Consider the following 22,685-nt stretch of genomic DNA (forward strand, 5'->3'; position numbering starts at 1 on the left):
ATACAATCCCAAGTAGAGTAACAAATGTATGGGACTTGATTTACTATAGCCAACACTGCCAGGAAAGGTGAACAGTAATCACTTTCCCTTGCGTTGACATGGGAGGTGACGGTTGTACAGTACTTACTGGACAATCTCTTTGGTGAAACCTACTGCAGATAAGCAATAAACTTAATTTACTAAAGCATAACTGATAATACAGTTTCCGGCAGCCAGCATTTATAAAAATGTGTTACAGGGTCATTTTACCCAAAATTTATATCCTAGTTTTAGTAGATACTGGAGAGGTAAACTACAAAAAATGACACGACCAGCGCCAAATATACACAACCAAAGGAGCCCTCCTGTGGTCCAAAGGGTTAATTGGAATCCAGCACGGCCACCCCGTAACAGACCAGGGATCCTAAAGGCAGCATAGGTAAGAAAGAAAACACCGGGCGCCTGACCTGGTGCAGTAATCCTTTTTATTGATGAAAATAATAATAAAATACAATACTTACAAGTGGAGCAAGAAAAATGTCAAATTGGACTGATAGCTAGAGGAAGCGTGACTCTGCTTTTACTCCTAGACATTTCATTCACCTCCACAGCAGTTCATCTAGTGAGGACTATCAGTCCAATTTGAAATTTTTCTTGCTCCACTTGTGAGTATTGTGTTTTATTATTATTTTTACCAATAAAAAGGATTACTGCACCAGGTCAGGCGCCCGGTGTTTTTTTTCTTTCCTATGGAGAGGTAAACTACCTGACAATTTCTTATATTTATTGAGGGATGTTGTGAAGTTGCTAGCACCAGTCACTCAGGGAACATGCCCCACATTTGTTGGCAGACACTGGCCCTTCCAACAACTGTCAGACCTGTAGTGCAGAGCTGAGGAGGAGTTTTGGAACACTTCCTTTAGCGCTGTGTTTCAGGTCTGACAGGGGGCAGATGGGCTGGCAAATTTAAGCACATTCAGAGCACTGCACCTGTGTTATACTTGTTACAAAGCTGGTGTACATGGCCTGAGCAGCACTTGTTTCCTGAATAGCCATCACAGGCATCAACACACAAATGGGCCTCACTAGAATTTCTCTTAGCAGAGCTTAGATTTTCATTGCACCTTTTAAAAAAAAGATGCATTATGCATTCCTTCAGCTAAGCAATAATCCTAGTGTGCTGGTGAATATAGTTATAATCTATCTCCAGCTGGTCTACATAATAAGTTAAAATATCAGACATTTTCGTAAAATTGCTGTAGGTCTCAGTGTATGACTATTGGATTTAGCTATGTATTGTTAAATACTTCCACATCCTAATTTATCCTATTAACAGTCATGGCTATTGCTAGTACTCCCTTGCACTCTTTGCTTTACATACTTTTGACCCCTGCACTCTGTGAGTTATGCACTCCTGACCCCTGCACTCTGTGCATTATGTATGCCTGTATCCCATGTACGCTCTTTCCCTTGCATACTTCTGACCCCTGCCCTTTATAGGCTTCATACTCTTAAATTCTTGCACACTGTGCATTTTGTTGTCATGATCCCAATATTCTCTACATCACACACTCCTGTCCCCTCCATTCTATACATCACCTACTCCTGACCCCTGCATGCTGTGAGTTAAGTACTCCTAATCCCTGCAGTCTGTGTGTTATGTACTCCTGTATTTTACACACTTCTGACCTCTCCATGTTATGAGTTACATGAAACCTGCACTCTGTACATTTCACCAACTCCCATCCCCTGCACTCTGTGCGTGATGTATTCCTGACCCATTGTCTCTATGCCTTACATACTTCTGACCCCTGCATTCTGTGCATTATGTATTCCTGACCTGTATGCTTTTATACCTTGCATACCCCTGACCCCTGCCTGCTATGAGCTACGTACTCTTATTTCCTGTGCTCCGTGTATTTTTTTGTCATGACCCCTACACTCTGTATTACACACTGCTGTCCCCTGCACTCTATGCATTAGCTACTTCTGACCCCTGCATGCTGAGTTACCTACTCCTAACCCCTTGAGTCTGTGCGTTAGGTACTGCTGACCCCTGCACTTTGTGCTTTACATACTTCTGACCCCTGCACTTTATGAGTTACATACAATTGAACCCTGCAATCTGTGCATTATGTTGCCATGAAACCTGCACTCTGTACATTTCACATACTCCCAGCCTCTGCACTCTATGCGTTATGTATGCCTGACCCCTGCGTTCTGTGCGTTATGTTGCCCTGACCAGTGCATATTATTATATCTCCTAGGCTGAGACAATAATTCATGGCATTATTTTCTGTTTGTTGGACCAGGTGGTGTGCTTTGTAGCTCATAAGTGGACTGTTTGTGGTCTTTGCACTACTTTACCAGGTCACTAGGTATATCCAGTTCACCAATAAAGTGAATTTCTGCTTCCTTGCAAACCCAAGCCTGGAGTGGAACATCTGAAACACAGCTGTATTACCTTCCTTGTTAGTAGCTTTGGGCTTCCCCTGAATAGTAGTAGCCCGACGTTTCTAGGACAGAGCCATGGAGGAGGACAGGATCTTTGTGCAGGTGTAAGATCTAACTGGTTACTGAAGGGCGGGGTTAGCTAAGGTTCAGTTGAGGGTTTTGGTCCACTTTTAAGATTGTTTTAAAAAAGAAACTGCCATGCAAAGAAAATACATTTAAATGGACTATATTATCAAACAAATAACGTAAAAATGTAATGTAATGTTTACAAAGGACAGAAGTCACTTCCTAAGTGTATTTTGATTGGAATCCGTACTTCCTGGTATTGGAATCCGTACTTCCTGGTATTATAATGTATGTAATCATAAATATTTGCTACCAATACATTCATTTCTTAGCTTAGTTCCACTAATATTTTAGCCTGGAACAAAATCCCACTTCAGGGCTGCTGTAAAATTACAATAACACCACCCTGTGGTTTAGTTGATTGGATTATCTGAGAGATGTAAAAGAGATGTAAGAGGCAAACCAATAATAAGTAATGTCCGATAGTAAGCCACAACAGGAAGTGAGAGGAAATCCCTGGTGGTCAGCAGGGTCACCACAATCACCAAAATCACTCTGAATAGAGTCCCTTTCACTCTATTCAAAACCAGAAAAGGTTTTGGCTACAGCTGCCTATATCTCTGTTTGATTTGACGTGTGGCTTTCAATGTAGGTAACTTTTGCTTTTGCATTTTTATCTTATACTTAACTTGAATTCTCCAGGTAAATGAAATCATAGTATGTTTTTCCTGGTCATTTCCATCAGCAGTGGCCATTTCAAAGTCATATGGTGTTGTCACCCTCCTCCTCCAAACAATTCTGCATAATGTGTAATGAGTAACTGAAGAATACAGCCACAAGGGAGAGGCACATTTGTTATGGTGACAAGTGCTGATAGAGTACATTTTATCTTCAGCATTATAAAATGTCTTGGTAGTGGCACAGCAGTCAGACTTGGAAATGGAGATGCAGCACAAGGAGGCGCTCAGTTGTGCTGCAGTGATCATATGCTAACAAGGAACATGCTGATAGGAGGAGAGTGACAGACGCATGAACTTATCACTCTGCTGCTTTTTCTTTCACTGTCCAGTCACAGGCGGGAAAGGACAAAAGTGTTACTTAAAGCATGAGTCCGGGTAAAAATGTTCTTAACCCCTGCAGTGGGGCTACCCCTGCACTGCAAGGGTTAAGTGCTTGTTTTTGTCTATGTTCAAGGTTATACTCACCTGAACCTCCAAGCCAGCTTGCTGTTAGACCAGCCCATGGATCCTCTCTCCCCCTCTGCTGCAGAGGTCTAAGATCCCTGAGTCATCGTGTTCTGTGCAGTGTATAGGACGTGAGGATGCCGGGAGACATACAATCACTGCAGCGGAGGTGGAGACAAGCTGGAGGGAGCACTGTCATAGCCAGCTAGATCTAAGCTTCGGGTGAGTATAACTTTATTTTTGGCAAAAACAAGCACTTAGCCCTTGCAGTTCGGGGGTAGCCCCACCACAAAGGTTAAGAAAATGTTTACCCGAAGTCGTTCTTTAACTACAGCAGCCAAAAATCAGGTCTCCTGTTCTGCCAGACAGGGCTGAGTTGTGTGATAGAGCTGTGTAAATCTTAGAACTGGATGAATAGACTTTCAAATCCATTGGCGGTTAAAGCGGCTCCCAGGTATGTATTTCCTCTGTGTTTTTAGCTGTTTCCTGGAGTTCAGCTTTGGATATTACACTGTCCTGATATGACCAGCTTTGGATATTACACTGTCCTGATATGACCCGTTGAAAAGAAAATTCAGACACAATTAAAATGAAATGAAAGTAGGAAATAAATACTTTGTTATTTACATTTTCAAGTACAGTATTGCAGTTTAACATTTTACTTGAATAATATTCCCCAAAGGAACAGCCATTTCAGGAGAGGAAGCCGTCAAACCACAATGCACAATTTGAACTGATGGAGAGAACACATTTCAGTCCTCACATTTATTGGAACCATATTTCTTTTTTTTCCAGATCATTGGCAAATAGCCACCGGCATAATAATATCTCCGGCACAGGGGCCAGTGATTGCTTTTCTACATTGTACATCCAATCTGAACTCTGCTCACCTTATTTTAGGTGCTATTTCACAATGAAATCAAATTTATTAACATCTTTTTATTGAAAAATACTTGATGTACTTCAAAAGAGAAAGTCCAGAAATCACATTGACATTCCATTCCATTGGAGGGCAAAATAAATTAGGTGACATTGTAATTGTATGTTCTGTGACCTAGGAGAATATTTCTACTATGCCGGTAATACAGAACACAGAGGTACGCCTTCTAATGAACTATAACCTTCATGGACAAGCAAAACTACATTTAAATGGATCCCATCTGGTTTTGCCTAAAGAGGAACTCCAGGAATTTACTTTCAGTGCAGGCTACCCCTGCACTGCAAGTGTTGAGTGCTCCCTTTATCTAGAGGGGTCATATAAAGCACATATACTTACCTGATCTTTGGTCCCGCCAGGCTGCTAGACCAATCCTCACAACATCTTCTTCCCTGGGCTCCGACTGTCTAAGGACCACTGACATAATCACATCTTATGCAGGGCCATTGACTTGCATGAGATGCAAGGACACAGCGGGACATGCCACAGCAGTGGTGGGGAGAGGTGTGGGGCCGAGGCTCAGATGGGTGTACATGCCTTATTTGACCCCTCTAAACAAAACAAGCACTTAACCCTTGAGGTGCAGGTTTAGCATCACTGCAATGGTACTTTTTTAAATTCCCGGAGTTCTTCTTTAATTACATAATGCAGTGGTGTGCAGTAACCTGGGAAACCAACCAGAAATCAAGCATGCAAATAAGTATTGAATGGGTTTCTGGAAACCAACACTCTTTGTTTAGAATGATTAAATACATTTGCATGTGAAAATTTAGGACACTTAAGTTGACCGTACGCAGCTGGATAATGGTGTTAGATTGGACCTAATGTGCCAGTGATTCCTGCATATGAGGAACCTACTGACTGTGCCAGAAATGACTATTAGATGGCTGAAATGGAACATGTAATTGTGCAGTAAAGGAATCTGTTAGTATGTTGAGGGTTTTTTTTTTCTGTGGCCATGTCTGACCAAACCTATTGAGAGCATGTCCTTTAGACTATTGGTTGAGTAGTATGATGTTCCCATTTATGTCCAGCTTAAAGTGTATTTCCACTTTTGCATCCAATTTGGGATAAGACCTATTTTATTTTTGTCCAGCTTAAATTGTATATGTGGACAAGTACTAAAAAATACCTGGTGATCCCACCAGAAAAGCTCTTAACTCCTAACTGCCTATAGTGAGCCCACTGCTGCAACGATCACAAGCAGTGTTTTTCAGCTTGAAAACAGACAATGAGTATAGGAGAAGGGTGAGTGCTGAAAATTCAGGAAAGGAGGAGAGGGCGATGTGCTGATGTTTTTCAGCAGAGAAGAACTCAGGCAGAGCTAACAACATTGCTTGGGAATTCAGGGCTGCTCCATAAGTGTTGTCAGCTTACTACATAAAATAAGGAGCTAAAAGCATTTCTAGCAGGAACATCAAGTCACATGAAGAAATGTGCATGTATTGGAAAGGTTTACTACATGTTTTTTTTTTAGGTTTTTGCCTACACATACACTTTAGAGCAATCCCCAATTTGTTAAGTATATGAGCATGCCACTGTAAACACGGATATCTTAATTACAGGTATTATAAGAGAGAGAAGCTAGTGACTGTTGGAACCGATAACATTGACATCTATGATACAGCTTTGATTCAAAAGTGTTCCTTGATATCCTGGATCACCTTTGAATCAAAGCTGTACCTGAACGTGGCTGTGTGATACCCAAATGAGGACCATCAAATGGTTCTTGGGGCTGGGCACTGATGAATGAAGATCTGCCAGACTGTCATCTCCTGGGGCAAGCCCGACCCCCTGCTGGTATGTACTGCCCACACCTGTGTCAGCAAGGAAGCATACATGCTGAGATGGGGGCAGGGGCATATGATGGAACCTTCTTCCTGTGTGATCACCTGCACTAACCTAGGTCACAAGCAGGAACAATGGTAACCTTGGTGACCTCTTGGACAAGACAAGTATTTCTGGACTCTACAATCAAGAAGAATGTGATTCGTTAAGGCCTGCTGGAGAGGAGTGTTCTGAGCATAGAGAAAAACCCATGGCATGTGTGACAGAGAGAGAGTATGTGGTATCTAGCTGAAGGATCCTAACCTCAATTCCTATCCCTCCTGACCCCCTCCAAATCCCCTTTCCCTTAATTGTAATTATAATGTTTTTTATATCCCTATTTGTAAATAAACCCAACACTTATTTAAGATTCAGTAATTTAAGGCACCCCAAATCAGAGCACATTCTACAGTGACCCTTTTTCTGCTTGCATGATTTACTTCCTTCAGCTCTTATCTGCTAAATATATACTATAAGATTCAGTACTGTGGTCTTCCATCACAAAATGGTAAATGGATTTTACTCACATGTGCAGTGCAAAAATGAGCACATACAGGAAAACCTAAAGGAAAACTGCACTGAGAGAAACCCGAAGGATGCCACATGGGACATGTTTTGGCATATGCTAGTTGCCTGGCTGTCATGCTGCTCTAAACAGTCAGCCAGCATAACAGCCAGGCAAATAGCAGCAATGACAGTCCTTTAATTTCGCTTAGCAAAGGATAACATTTTCATTTTACAGAAATGTATATAGTTGAACTGGAATTTTGCATTAATGCAGTCTAATGGCATAATTGCTTTTTATAGCATAATACCCCAAATGCTACACTGCATCATGCCACAATAGCTGTTCTCTCTTATAAACTGGAATTTATAGACCACTTGAGTCCCTCTCCTAATGTACCTCTGCAGCATTCTATTTGGTATTGTACAAAGAAGGATATTTTGATGTATGTATATATGAACAATGAAAAATAAATGCTACATTTATCAGCCAGTATTCTGGAGGAGGCGGCAGAGGAGGGAAGTGCATTGCTGAATAGTACAAACTACAGGATGACGGAAGGAAGGAAGACATTCCAACAGACGCATACTATAATTCAGGTCTTTTCAGATTAAATACTAGTGTAAAGAGGTAAAGAGTCTGTGTGCCATTAGTAATTTCACTCAATCAAGAAAATAAAAGTCTCTTTTTAAATTCTCCCCTGACTGCTGTAAGGTTGTAAGGAAGTACAGCAGTGACAGGTGATTATTTTATTTTCTTTCACATCAGTTCTGTTCATTCCTGTGGTTCGTGGGCGACTAATCGAGAAAGCCTTGAGTACAGGTATGGATACGTGTATATATTCAGTTTAGTCATTTGTAACTCTTCCCAAACCAGCTCAGCCAGTGATTTTAAAACTGACTCCTCACTTGTTAGCCATGGCAATTAGCAGACATTTTTTAACATACCAATGAAGGTAAATGATATGCTAAAAACTGACCTGACATTCGTTAATTATCTACTGAGTATTGCTGCGCTGTCTGGTAGCTAAGAGAGACTGTAGTCTACTTGTTAACCTAGGTCCGCTGCTTTCTCTTTGTTGTCTTCCATTTCTGCCACCCTGTCTGGCGGAGCTTGCAGCAGCCAGTCCATTCCCACTGCGGAATACACTTGGCTGGCCAACATCTCTGTCCAAGCAGTTAAAAGTAAGAGCTACTCCGACATTACTCTTCATGACCCTTGATGTACCATCAGAGGTGCCATCAAAGCATCTGCCAAGGGCAATCTCTTTAGCAGTTCTTGGATCCTGATCAGTTACTGTGTAGATGCCATAATTGTGCCCAAGAGGGTCAAGAGGACCTAACATGGTATACTCATTGGTGTCATTGTTGACAGCCATTGGCAGGTGGTTGACAAGGTATTCATGCAGCATGGTGTTTATGACTTCTCTTCGACAACTTCCTTGTGGGACAATCTTTACCAGTGTACGGTCAACTCGATCTTGATCATACAACATACCGCTACATTTGAATTCAATGCATGCTGCAGAGAGGTTAGATTCCTCCATATCTCTGGTACTACGCACATCTCTAATTCCATAGAGCTGTCCAACTGTCTGAGGATGTGTGCCACCCATGTTTCTAGATCTTACAATAATCTCTTGAGGACCAACAATCTTAACTTTCATGAAACAGGCTCTATACTCCATTGGCTTTGGCCACCAAGCTAAATAGTCTGCAGTCCAGCTCATTGGGTCATCTTCATTAAAAGACACAGCATTAAAGTCATATCTGTCACCTTCCACTCTGTAAAATCTGAAATGTGCAGCACTGTAGGGTGCCTCTTCGCACTCTTGAAGTTTTTCATAAGCATAAACAGGACCGTTGCTCTCTTCAGCAACATTGGGACTTGGCTTAGCTACATTGATGCTAAAAGCTGTTTTCTTGACCTTGGTATCATCATGATCAGTTCTTCTGTAGTTCAGTTTATTCAGATACGGTTGAGGAACACCAATAATATTTGGATTAAACTTGGGAGAAGACGCTACTGCTTCTAGCTCTTCTCCACCCAGAGTGGCTGTTACAAATGCAGAGTATGCATCTGGGCTTTGGTCATCACAAAATGCAGGCAAACAGGCTCCATTTGAGCTAGTTATGGCACTGTCAAAGCGACCCCAAGCACGAGGATTGGAAGAAAATCCTGATGTAGGTTCCATATTTATTAAGTTCATCACTACACCTTCTATTTGTTCACTTGGTAGAAACCTTTCACTCCGGTATGCACGAACTTTGACATAACATCTTCTGCTTTCAGGAACATCAAGATTAAACAGTCTTCTTTCCCTTATTTCCATGTTACCAACAAGGAAAGTTCTCTCCTCTCTTTTACCCCGTCGAACTGCTGCTTGCACAAAGTCTCCTTCTTCCTCCCAAAGCCCAGTTTCTGGGTTTAGAGACCATAACTTCATTTTCTGAAGGTGTTCTGACATTTTGACCTGATTGGAGTCAAGGTAGACCTTAACTGCTCCAGCATTTAAAGATTCTATACCTTTCTCATCAGTAAAGTCAACAGAGAACATTCCATAAGATCTTAGTGGCATGGTATCTCCTTCCTCATTTACAAAGTTTAAGTCACTCTGTGCAGCAGGAGCAGTTGTTATATTTCGTGGATCCAAAAATGTGACACTGGCTTTAACCTTTCCATTGTACGGTTCTCCATTCTGTCGATAGAAAGAGTTTGGAGGAATTTCCAGTTCAGCCATGGGATCACTGTTTTCCATGTCTCCGAGTGATATCTGGTTTGTATCCATAGAGTCCAATATTACTGGCTCTTTTCGCCTAAGAAGATGAACTTCATGAAACACAGCACCCCCTTTTTTATTAAATGGAAGAACCTTTGTGGTGTTAACAAATTTCTGTAGTCGATCAACAAAAGTAAGAACCAGTCTCTCCTTGTCTGCAGGAACTTGGATGGAGAAAGTGCCCTTGTACCCTGTCATGCTGATTCTTGCATTTCCCATGTATATATGTCCAAATCTCAAGGGCTCTCCTGTATCAGCAGCAATAGCTCTTCCACGGACAATTATTTTGGTCTCTGTGCACTTGAGACAACCACACTCAACAGCCACTTTAACTGGAAGAACATAGTCCTGGCATGAGATCTCTTTAACTTGTGTCTTAGTTATTCCACAGCAGTAGGGCACTGCATCTTTACATCGCAGTCCATTCTCCAGATCTCCAGGACAGGAAGTAGAGGGGCATTTTCCCACGTCGTAGTAAAAAGAATTGGTGCTGTTTTGAAAACAGTCATGCGGAAGCCTAATGAGATTTTTCTCTGGTTTGGGACTGCAGGCAAGTTTTTCATTAGCTGAAAATATAAAATTAAGAATCAATATAAACACCTTAAAATATTATAATGTTGTATTATTATACTATCATCTAGTCAGTCATAATGTAGTATATACGACCCCCTCCTACATTGCTGCTTCCCAAAATATGTGTCCTCACCCTTAACCACTTAAATAAAGAAAAAAAGTTTTTTTTCAAGCAAATATCACCTAAACAGCTCAATCAAGAGCTTCTGCTTTCCTGAAATTCCATAGAAGTCAAAAACAGTAATTTTCTGGTCAAATCAATTTCGCCAAAATCTCTCTGCTTATTCCTCATTACAAAAAACATGGAGTAACCATTCAGAAATATTGGACATGAAAACGAAGAATGGCCACTTTGGGGATGTTATACTACACTAAAATAAATAGTAATTGTGACATTTACTTTTAAATGGACTGAAGCCAATTTCAACATAAAAAAACATGCACATGTTTTTTTGACATTTATCAAGATTTTGGACTTTCTCCTCCCAGCCTCAGTACAGGTTTGCTTATGTGAAGAAAATCAATGTTTTTTTCTAAAATGACAGGTTTATATTGATTGCTTAATCTATAGAGGAAATATAAATACTTGTTAGTGATTTCTTTCTCTATGAGTCTAGAATACATAAACTGCATGAAGATTGATATTTCATAGTCAGATATTAATGAATTATCAATCTCAACATAGGTTGCCCATGTAACCAATTCTAGATTTAAATGTCTGCAGTTAAAAAAACAGTTGACAAATTCTGACTGATATTTCCAACATCTCCTTTACTCTAATTTAAAGTGAATACAGACAGGTTTTTAGATATATTTTATTTATTTATGTATTATGGTCAAGACTAATCTTTACATTATTTAAAAATTAGTAATTTGTAAAACATTTAAATCACATTAATACACAGTATTGCATATTATTATTTTGTATTTTCATACCAGCCAGCAGATGGCACTCTGAGCTCTTTTTCACATGTTTACCTGTCTATCCTAAGCCTGTAGTCTTCAGCACACAAAAGCTCAAGCTGAAATTTACACACACAACCAAATTATTTAAAACAGTAATTCATCTATTTTATATTAAACTTTAAGCAAAGAGAAAGAGCTTTTGCCGTGCTCTCGCTTTTGCAAAACCATAATGCGCTGTAAATCCCATGTCACTGTGCATTCTGTATTAAATGTCTATATAAAATAATTTAAAATGTATTAGTATGTAAAATGACCCCAAACCATTATAGAATTAGTATACATGGTCTGACTGGCTTTCATTCTTTGTTTCATCTCACCAATGAGCTTGAGCTTAGCAGGACTGGATTTCACAAATCCGGCATCATTTTTGGCCTTGCAGTAGTACTCTCCAGCCTGGCTCGTTTGCAGCTTCCTCAGAACAAGCTGGTTACTGAATTTATAAATGCTATGATCTAGCAAAGTATCATTATGGTACCTGTAAAAAGAAGAAAGGTTAGAGTTGTGGAACAAACATAAATTGTCGTCAGTAACATACATTCCTAGCTGCAGCCCTTTATGCCTCCAGGTGGGCACCAATGTGCCTTGCTAACGGAATAACATTAAAAGAGAACTATGGTCTACAGCTCACGGTATACTGAGACCGCCGCAGCCGGGACGGATCCCGACAATGCTGTCGAGATCCACCCAGCTGCGTGAGTGACAGCTGGCTCTGCCTATCTAGAGGCAGAGCCAGGCAGAGCCAGCACTGGAGGAGCGGGAAGGGGGGTAATCCCTGCAGGGAGCTGTGACTGACAGTCACGGCTGTCTGCAGGGATATGGAGAAGTGAGCGAGCGACGGTATGTGTTCGCTCACTTCCCGATCTATTGAGCCGACGTGTGACAGTTTCATTCACTCAGCTCATAGTTCTCCTTTAATTACTTTAGCAGTTATTGTAGGACACTTATACGATCTAGTGTTTCAAAACCTTATCCGTGGGCAGCCTACATGTATTACATTTGTATAGGCGTGTGTTCAAAGTCTCACAAGCCACAAGAACCAATACTTACAGGGTTTAGGGTCTGTTTGATGAAAATCAGAAAATATTTACTATTAAATGTACTCTAGGAAAATTTTGGGATATATACACTGTGACTTAGTAATGGAAGGAACAGATTTAGATGTCTGGGATACAATCTAAGTCAACAGTTAGGAAATGATTATGCTACTGTACATCAGGCAAGTGTAGCATATCCCCATTACTCACCACAGGTATTGCTCTATGATTGGTTCACCTACAGCATTGCAGCAGAATGTCACACTTTGACCCACTCTTCTGACCTTGGACTCAGGGTTCTCCACTATATAAGGCTTTTCTAGGAGAGGAAAAAAATTTATGAATGTATATAAGCTTTGCATATATGTATGTATACTGAATATATATTGGTCCGGGCTACAAAAATTAAATAAATAGTATTAGAGTATTTTTATTTAGTCAGTTACTGTACATATGAATATTTTTTATTTTTTGTATGTAATCGGCAGGTTAAGCTATAGTTGCCTGCCTATCAATGCCATATTTGCTAAAAGATGCCAATTGATTACAGAGTTCAGTAGCTTGAGCTGAAATGTAAACACACATGAATGAGTCACAGTAGTGACCTGCCCTTCCTCTTGCTGTTTTTACTTGGCTCTAGCCAAAGTTCTAAGTTCAGTGGTCACCAAACTGCAGCCCGCAGTTGTTAACTGACTTTAACCGGCCCTTGTTACACAATTCCTATCTCTGACACAAACAATATGGCATGATTCCTCCCACTGACACCAAGGATGGGGCATGATTCCTCCCACTGACACCAAGGATGGGGCATGATTCCTCCCACTGACACCAAGGATGGGGCATGATTCCTCCCACTGACACCAAGGATGGGGCATGATTACTCCCACTGACACCAAGGATGGGACACAATTACTATCACTAACACTAACAATGGGTCAATATTCTTCATACTGACAAAAATGATAGGGCACTATTACTCCAACACTAACTACAAGTCAATATTCTTCCCACTGTCATCAACAATGGGTCATTATTACTCCAATTGACACCAACAATGGGGAACTATTCTTCCCACTAACATCAACAATGTGTACCATTCCTCCAACTAACATCAACAATGTGGTACTATTCCTCCCACTAATATCAGTGATGGGACATTATCCCTTCCAATGATGCCAAGGATGAGGCCATATTCCTCCTCCCACTCACCACAGAAGCTAGGCCATTTTTTACTACAACTGACCACAAACCATTAGCCATATTGACTCCCACTGACCACTCATCCTGGAGCATCTTCTACTCCCACTGGTCACAGTCTGCTCCCCCTCACAAATCTAGAGGAAAGTTTAAGAACCCCTGTTCTAATTAGAGACAGTTAGGCAGTTTTAGCAAGCTTGTAGTTCGGAAAATCATTTCTCATTTTTATACTCGTGTAACTCCTTCTTGACTGCTCATGGAATATACTCGTGATGTGCTGAAAATGTACACTTCGTGATGATTATACTTGTTGCAAAAGATCAGGCAGATGTTGCACTCTGATCAGTTGTTAGTACTAACTGCGGCAGATCATGAAGCAGAAGATATGGTTACTTGGCCTGAAAGTCATAAAAACAGAACATTGTTTTTAAAGCTGTTCTGTAATGTAAAATGGGCTCAGAGATGGCAATGTTACTATTGCTGCATGGACTGCTTAACAGAGTATTTCACAAAGCATATTCCTGGGCAATTAGCATGCAGCATGGAAAAATATCAGAGCTCCTCCTATGATCTGCCATTATTTCCTATTTATCAAAATGTAAGGAATAAAAACTATTGCCCCTTTAGCCACCACTCAGGTTCATACCCAGTATATTGACAGGATGACCAGTCTTACCTTTCCTCTTCAATGTGATGGTGATAGAAGAGGATGTGTTGTTTCTCTTGGGTATTTTTACATTGACCAAAGAATATTTTTCCATTTTCAGCTGCAGTGTGCTGTCAGGACACAATCCCACCACTCGGAACTTCCCCTGAGAATCTGATACAGCTTTCAGTTTGGGTTTTTTAGACATGATGTAGACATTTGCACCAGCAGCAGGAGCTCCATCTGGAAGTGCTACTGTACCATACAATACTTGGTTTTTGCATTCACAGACACTGCAGTCTGCACTTACTTTACCCACAGGACAGCTCATATTGCATTCTGTTCAGTGAAAGAGAATAAGAATTATACATTAGTACAGTTGCCTGTACAACCTGTCACTTAAATAAGGAGAGATCAGCTTTTGAACATACTTTCCCTGCATCGTCCTCTTTAAAAATATTCTCTATTATGTCACAGGGTGCAACAAAATCCTTGCTAATGGAAAGGAGGTTTAATATTTGCAGAGTTTAGCATTTTATAAAAATTGTCATTATTCAGTAAGTTCTTTAGCAACCACAGATGTAAAATCTTGTGTTCTGACTTCCTATTACCATTAACCGGCCCTTGTTACACAATTCCTATCTCTGACACAAACAATATGGCATGATTCCTCCCACTGACACCAAGGATGGGGCATGATTCCTCCCACTGACACCAAGGATGGGGCATGATTACTCCCACTGACACCAAGGATGGGACACAATTACTATCACTAACACTAACAATGGGTCAATATTCTTCATACTGACAAAAATGATAGGGCACTATTACTCCAACACTAACTACAAGTCAATATTCTTCCCACTGTCATCAACAATGGGTCATTATTACTCCAATTGACACCAACAATGGGGAACTATTCTTCCCACTAACATCAACAATGTGTACCATTCCTCCAACTAACATCAACAATGTGGTACTATTCCTCCCACTAATATCAGTGATGGGACATTATCCCTTCCAATGATGCCAAGGATGAGGCCATATTCCTCCTCCCACTCACCACAGAAGCTAGGCCATTTTTTACTACAACTGACCACAAACCATTAGCCATATTGACTCCCACTGACCACTCATCCTGGAGCATCTTCTACTCCCACTGGTCACAGTCTGCTCCCCCTCACAAATCTAGAGGAAAGTTTAAGAACCCCTGTTCTAATTAGAGACAGTTAGGCAGTTTTAGCAAGCTTGTAGTTCGGAAAATCATTTCTCATTTTTATACTCGTGTAACTCCTTCTTGACTGCTCATGGAATATACTCGTGATGTGCTGAAAATGTACACTTCGTGATGATTATACTTGTTGCAAAAGATCAGGCAGATGTTGCACTCTGATCAGTTGTTAGTACTAACTGCGGCAGATCATGAAGCAGAAGATATGGTTACTTGGCCTGAAAGTCATAAAAACAGAACATTGTTTTTAAAGCTGTTCTGTAATGTAAAATGGGCTCAGAGATGGCAATGTTACTATTGCTGCATGGACTGCTTAACAGAGTATTTCACAAAGCATATTCCTGGGCAATTAGCATGCAGCATGGAAAAATATCAGAGCTCCTCCTATGATCTGCCATTATTTCCTATTTATCAAAATGTAAGGAATAAAAACTATTGCCCCTTTAGCCACCACTCAGGTTCATACCCAGTATATTGACAGGATGACCAGTCTTACCTTTCCTCTTCAATGTGATGGTGATAGAAGAGGATGTGTTGTTTCTCTTGGGTATTTTTACATTGACCAAAGAATATTTTTCCATTTTCAGCTGCAGTGTGCTGTCAGGACACAATCCCACCACTCGGAACTTCCCCTGAGAATCTGATACAGCTTTCAGTTTGGGTTTTTTAGACATGATGTAGACATTTGCACCAGCAGCAGGAGCTCCATCTGGAAGTGCTACTGTACCATACAATACTTGGTTTTTGCATTCACAGACACTGCAGTCTGCACTTACTTTACCCACAGGACAGCTCATATTGCATTCTGTTCAGTGAAAGAGAATAAGAATTATACATTAGTACAGTTGCCTGTACAACCTGTCACTTAAATAAGGAGAGATCAGCTTTTGAACATACTTTCCCTGCATCGTCCTCTTTAAAAATATTCTCTATTATGTCACAGGGTGCAACAAAATCCTTGCTAATGGAAAGGAGGTTTAATATTTGCAGAGTTTAGCATTTTATAAAAATTGTCATTATTCAGTAAGTTCTTTAGCAACCACAGATGTAAAATCTTGTGTTCTGACTTCCTATTACCTATACATGGTTGTCCAGTACACCTGCGTCCCTCCTCTGTGGGACCATTACAGTGCTCTTGCCACTGGTCCTCTGCTAGGCATGTCCTCCTCCGGGTCTGCATGCCTGTGCTGCCACATTTGGCTGAGCACTCACTCCATGCTGACCATTCTGACCAAGCTTCTTTTGGAAGAGAGGTTGTTAAAACTGAAACAAATTAATTTATTGTTAAAGAGATGTAAGATCCAATATGCCTGTACCTACAATCCAGAGAAATTGAAATAACAGAAATTATAACATGGAAGTAGCTAGTGATGCTCACTGATCAGCAACAATTGTTAAACAAATGGTCTACAAATTCCTCAAATAGTCCGGGGTCTACAGAACATAATATAATGAAAAGGAGTACTGTACTTTTTTGATGTTTATTATTAAAAGGTGTTCATTGATGCAACATGTTGACACGAAATGGCAACTGGTTCATCCTAGCCTCTCCATAAAGAGAATCACTGATACATATTAAAGGAGTTGAGAATCATCACGCAATTAATTATACATTAAATACATTTAAATTATCCAATCATATGCAAAGAAATAAGTAAACAATATTTTGCTTTGCATATGATTGGATAATTGAAGTAAATATTCACAAAATTATTTTGTGAAGATTCTCAACTTCTTTAGTAAACCAGCCATAATATATGGCATTATGAAATATGAGACTCGTGGACCTTAAGGGAGATCTGAACCTTAACTAGACATTTACTTTGGTAAACTGATATTTACTTTGGTAAAGCACTTTGAAAAATAAGCCTTTTTTATCCATAAAACAGTTTTCATCAATTTTTGAAATCAGTTCTGCTGATTTAGGCAAACATTTTCAGCCAATTTCTTCCTACATTTACTTGCTCCAGCATCAGATGCACATCATTGCTCTGGACCAGTTTATTAATAGTGACAGTGGTGGAACTTTCACTGTGCAGTGCATTCTTGAACATCCATTTGTACTCTGAATCAGGGCACATGTGACAGGGTGACAACAAATTATATATTCTTTACTGCTTCTCACCAGTGTTTTCCTTTGTCTTCTTCTTTACCACTCTTTTGCTTTATTTATTTTTTTGTATAGGGTCCTATGTCAATTACTTTGTCCAAGCTGCATCAGCACACATTTGTCATAACGGCTCCCTAACCTCTCTCCTAATGTCTCTGGTGTTTGGAGCCCTATTGCTGAACAGACAGCGTCCATGCTTGGTTCTACCTTGATAATAGAGTGATGTCTTTAATACTCCACTGTCATTAATAACACCATTAGCAACACCGTAGTATAGTGCCATTCTTTCCTAGTAGGCTCAGGGGAATGTGATGTGGCAAACCTGCCCACTGTCACTAGGACAGCACATCCTATAACAGAACACAGGAAGCTGGCTGTGGACCACCTGGCACAAGCCCATGGACCAATGGTGGCCTGCAGACCATGGTTTGAGAAAAACCTCTACAGTGTGTAATGGAGAAAGTTCTGCAGCGTTGTCTTTTTAATGGATTATTAATGAATTGCAAAAGTTATATGGTGCACTACGAGTGCCCATGGCATCAAACTAACTATGGAACTTGTATAAATTAAAGAGACGAGTTGGTGGCCTATAATATGTATCACATGTACATGCATTCAGTACTAACTATATGTCCAGTCAGTAGTGCATGTCAAGTAAGAGAAAGCAAAATTGGACAGAGCTCCTCCACACACCAACCCCTGTTGCCGATGGGTCACATAACAACCTATTATGCTGTTAAGGGGACAGATATGACCCCCACGTAATACAAATGTATGTCAGATATCAAATTTGTTCTTACAATTGAATGTTGGTGATTATATTCAGGAAAAAAAAAATATATGTGTATATACTGTATATACATATATATATATATATATAATCTGTTAAGAACATGTCATACAAACAACTTGTTTAAGAAACAAGAAAGTTGTGTATATTGAGGAATAATGGGGTAGAACTTTTTATACTTTGACCCCGAGTGAAGTAACGGGAACCTGTGTTCACCTAAATCATCCAATTGGGTACAAGGAAAAAGTTTTCTTTTGCTTTAAATTCCGTGCGTTCTAATATTTTAGGTGGACACAGTTTTTAAGCCCATTATTTTGTTTTATTTGACTTTTATTGATTTTCTTTCTTGGCCTCTGACACATAACCATAGGCATACAATTAAATACACTTTGGTAATACGTATTTGTGAACTGTTTTATGTACCAGAAAATGTGTAATTTTGCTCAGCCATCTTTTTAAATCCAGACAGCCCTGCCAGACACCATAGCATTTATTCTTCTTCACTCAATAAAACAAATACAGCTTGTTAAATCTGTGACTGAATAGTGAAGAAGCAGCTCACTGGAAAAGTTATAACTCTGCTCTGCCTGCCAATCAGCAAGCTCCATTTATTAGATTTGTTTAATTCAATGCACTCCCGGTATGAATGCTGAGATATTATTTAAAACGTCTTTCTGGACATTCCTAACTGGCTTACATGGCTCCATTTTATAACTGCCTACATGTTCACCTTCGGTTTTCATACCATCATAAATCTCTGCTCTGCAGATTTATTATTAAGTACATGTATTTTAAAGCTAAAACTGTATTAAATAATAATTACACATTTGTTTAAACAAATCTTCAATTCATCTCCCGCTGATAGGTAACAAATTCACACTTGCATTCCATTTACTTCCCACGTGCTAACTGGGGGGATGTCTGCCTGTTATGGTCACATAATAAGTCTCAGTGTTGAAATAAAAGCAAAGCAGCGAGACAAAGACGTGAGCAGGAAATTACACCTTTGGGGGCTTTCTGTACACATACCAAGTACACAATGCCTCAAGTTTCAGTGGTTACAAGGAAATAATATTTGACGTTTCTTTGGAAATTCATAGCTGGTTGCAAAGTGAAGTTGAAAGCTAATAATTATTAACATTGCATAAAACATTGCTTGTGTATCAATAATATATATTAAGTTCAAATAAAAGCGGAAACCCCAGGTTTTTTATTTAAAGCTAAACTCCAGGCATACAGCCAAAATACATATGTGTAAATTGTTTAACCTGCTGCATGATTTAAAATTCTGTTCAGACAGTATTCTGATCCAGTAAACCATAACCATACAGTGCAAACATGTCCTGATGCTCCCCGCAGAGCACTGTGCAGTTGAGCAAAAGCGATTGGTCCAGGACCCATCACAGCTGGGGGCTGAACATTGAAAAAAGTGCTGCACACTGATAAGGTCATCCTCATGCACACTGATGAGGTCATCCTCGTGCGCACTGATGAGGCCATCCTCGTGCGCACTGATGAGGCCATCCTCGTGCGCACTGATGAGGCCATCCTCGTGCGCACTGATGAGGCCATCCTCGTGCCCACTGATGAGGCCATCCTCGTGCGCACTGATGAGGCCACCCTCGTGCGCACTGATGAGGCCACCCTCGTGCGCACTGATGAGGCCATCCTTGTGCTCTCTGGTGCTTTAAAGTGTATTTCCACTTTTGCAGTCAAAATTTAGAAAAGCCCCACTTTATGTCTGTTATGTGTTCTTAGTCACACAGCATATCTATCAATAATTTAAAAATATATATTTCTTACCTTTTAGATGTCTCTATTTAACAGGTCTTTGCATCCTCCTGTCTCAGTTTCAGAAATAGCAAACACTGACTGTCCTAATAGAAAGGCTTAGGACAGACTGAGCGTCTCGTCATTAACATGCAATGAGGGGAATTTATCAAAACTGGAGCAGACACAGTATGGAGCAGCTGCCCATAGCAACCAATCAGCTTCTCTCTTTTATTTTCAAACCTTAACTGGACAAACTGAAGAAAGAAGCTTATTGGTTGCCATGGGCAACTGCTCCTAATTCTGTCTGCTTTGGTTTTGATACATTCCCCAAAATGTCTTCAGGGCTTTAACCCTTTGTTAGGACAGGCAGCCCTGCTCTTCTAGTTTATGCGTGTTAATGAAGTCTGCCAGCACAGTACAGACAGGGTTACTTATTTAAAACAAAACTCCACAGAACAGTGAGAACTAAGCAGGAATTTTCAGTCCTGGAATTAGCAGAAAGAGCATCTAAAAAAGGAAAGGTGCGACTTTTAATTTTTTATGCTATTTGATTGGGAAATGTAACAAATCTAAAGTAGGTGTCATCCCAGTTTGGCTGCAAACAACACTTTCAGCATGTTCAGTATTAGAGCACTGTGCAAAGCAGTAGAAACCTAACTGGCTCAGAATACTGCCACTGCCTCTCCCAGTCAGAGTGCTGCTGTACAGGTGATCACAGGAGGCTGATGCCAAGACGGATTTAGGTGCTTATGTTAGTTCTAAACAAAATAATGATGTATTAATCATTTTTTTTTTTTTAAATAAAAGCATATCTGAATTTTTCTATCTCCTGGAGTGTAGCTTTAATATGCAGTATGTAGAAATGATAAGCAAACTACTTTTTTGCTAAAGGTTTTCTGTGTGACCGGGAAGGTGCACAAATGTGTACCTTAAGAACTAACCATTCTGCACTTTGTAAATAAGTGAAATAACAGAGGCGGACTCACCCACTGGGCACAGGAAACGAACGGAATAGTTAGAGCAATTTTTGCCCTCTGGTTGCTCCTTATTGATGCACCAGAAGCCCTTTGCCAGACTGTAGTGTACCACTTCTCCTGTCTTGCCTGCTGGAACCCACTCTGTGGTCCGTGCCTCCATGCGGAGGGGCTTTTGGCAAACTCGGCTTGGGTAGTAAAATCTGATAGCATCAAGACGTTCATAGTCTCCATTGCCACCTGGGTGGTCAATGTTGAACCAAGTTGTCCACTCCTGAAACTCTGAAATTTATATTAGATGTTAGGATGAACTGGGAAATAATGTCCATTTACAAGGCACACACAGGAAACGAATGCTAATAGACAGCGGTATAAGGATATTTATAGTAAACAGTGACAACACAGAAGTGATTATTATACCATCTTTTTTCCTCACTGCAGGACTGATAATTCTCTTGCCAACACGAACTCTTCTTGTGGAGTGATTTAACACGCCATCACTATTCCGGGATCCTGCGGTATAAATCAAAGTGAATCAGTAAATCAGCTTTTTAACATTAGGGATATGTAAGTACATAGTGTAGTGATAAGTATTTTAGTAAAATTCAGAGGAAGGCGCAATAGAGCAAGATTAATTACTTTATAGACCATGTGAGATCACATTTTGTTCTAAAAAATATATTGCCGGCGTTTCGTGTGGTAGCAAATTTCAGCAGCCACAGGGTCCACACAATGGACAGTTGTCAATGGTACAAATGGAAAGAGGACAGATGGGGATGCCGCCACAATTTAATCCCAAAACAATCGTTTATTTGAAAAGGTCAGTACATTGAAACAGCCAATGTGTTTCCGGGGTTCACACAATCCCCCTCCACCAAGGCTTGAATAAAGTGAATGTTCCTTTCAAGATGTATGGCCTCACAATAAAATAAATGGTAATCTGCAGTTACCAGATTCTGCATTTAGTGGTGATTTCACAGAAAAGAAATACTATGAAGCAGAATTTGCATTTGGTGCAACGTCCCAAAGGTGTCTGAGCGGTTAATTCCTGAGTACTGGGCTAAGCACTTTTTTTGTGAGTGCATTTGCTGTCATTTTTTATATGTTGTTTTAATAACACTCTGTTCATACCTAGGCGTATCATATATGCACGTTTCGTGACACGCGTTTTTACCGCGATTCGCGGTAAAAAACCGCGTGACAAACTCGCGTTTCCGAGGGCTACTTGGCTGTATCCCAATGGAAACACGCAACAAAAACGCCACAAAAAAGCTCATGTACCTTTTCAGGCGTAGGCCGTTTTGTAGCGCGTTCAGACGGGCTGAAATACGGCAAGGTGTGAACCATACCCATAGAAAACAATGGGATTTTCATGTTTGAGCGTTTTGTAGAGCGTTCGTAGAGCGTTGAACGCGCTACAAAACGTACAGGTGTGAACCAGGCCTAAATCCTTAGTTTTTACGCTATGAGGATCTCTTCTTCTTTTCTCTGCCTTTCATCATGGTTATCCAATGTAAGTAATAATGGGGATACGAATATCATTGATTACCAGTGTATATCTGCCTATCCCTCCTCAACCTACCCACTGAACCATCGTGTTCTCAAACAATTCATCCCCACACAGCTACCTCCTCATGTTTCACTTGCCCCTCCCGTTTAG

General features: G+C 40.3%; 1 protein-coding gene across 1 annotated transcript in view; it reads right to left on the reverse strand.

Annotated features, from left to right (window-relative positions):
- Window positions 1-7,949: 7,949 nt before the first annotated feature.
- CILP (cartilage intermediate layer protein) overlaps window positions 7,950-22,685 on the reverse strand; it is a 34,046-nt gene continuing 19,310 nt past the window's right edge. The window contains exons 3-9 of the mRNA XM_018572242.1: window positions 21,446-21,538; window positions 21,038-21,307; window positions 16,456-16,641; window positions 15,875-16,183; window positions 12,515-12,623; window positions 11,588-11,745; window positions 7,950-10,297 (exon numbers count right to left, since the gene is read on the reverse strand). Coding sequence (XP_018427744.1) covers window positions 7,950-10,297; window positions 11,588-11,745; window positions 12,515-12,623; window positions 15,875-16,183; window positions 16,456-16,641; window positions 21,038-21,307; window positions 21,446-21,538 — 3,473 coding nt within the window. The remainder of the gene's footprint in view (window positions 10,298-11,587; window positions 11,746-12,514; window positions 12,624-15,874; window positions 16,184-16,455; window positions 16,642-21,037; window positions 21,308-21,445; window positions 21,539-22,685) is intronic.

This window comes from Nanorana parkeri, unplaced genomic scaffold (assembly GCF_000935625.1).
Source record: "Nanorana parkeri isolate BGI_ZX_2015 unplaced genomic scaffold, ASM93562v1 scaffold1974, whole genome shotgun sequence".
NCBI classification, from domain to species: Eukaryota; Metazoa; Chordata; class Amphibia; order Anura; family Dicroglossidae; genus Nanorana; species Nanorana parkeri.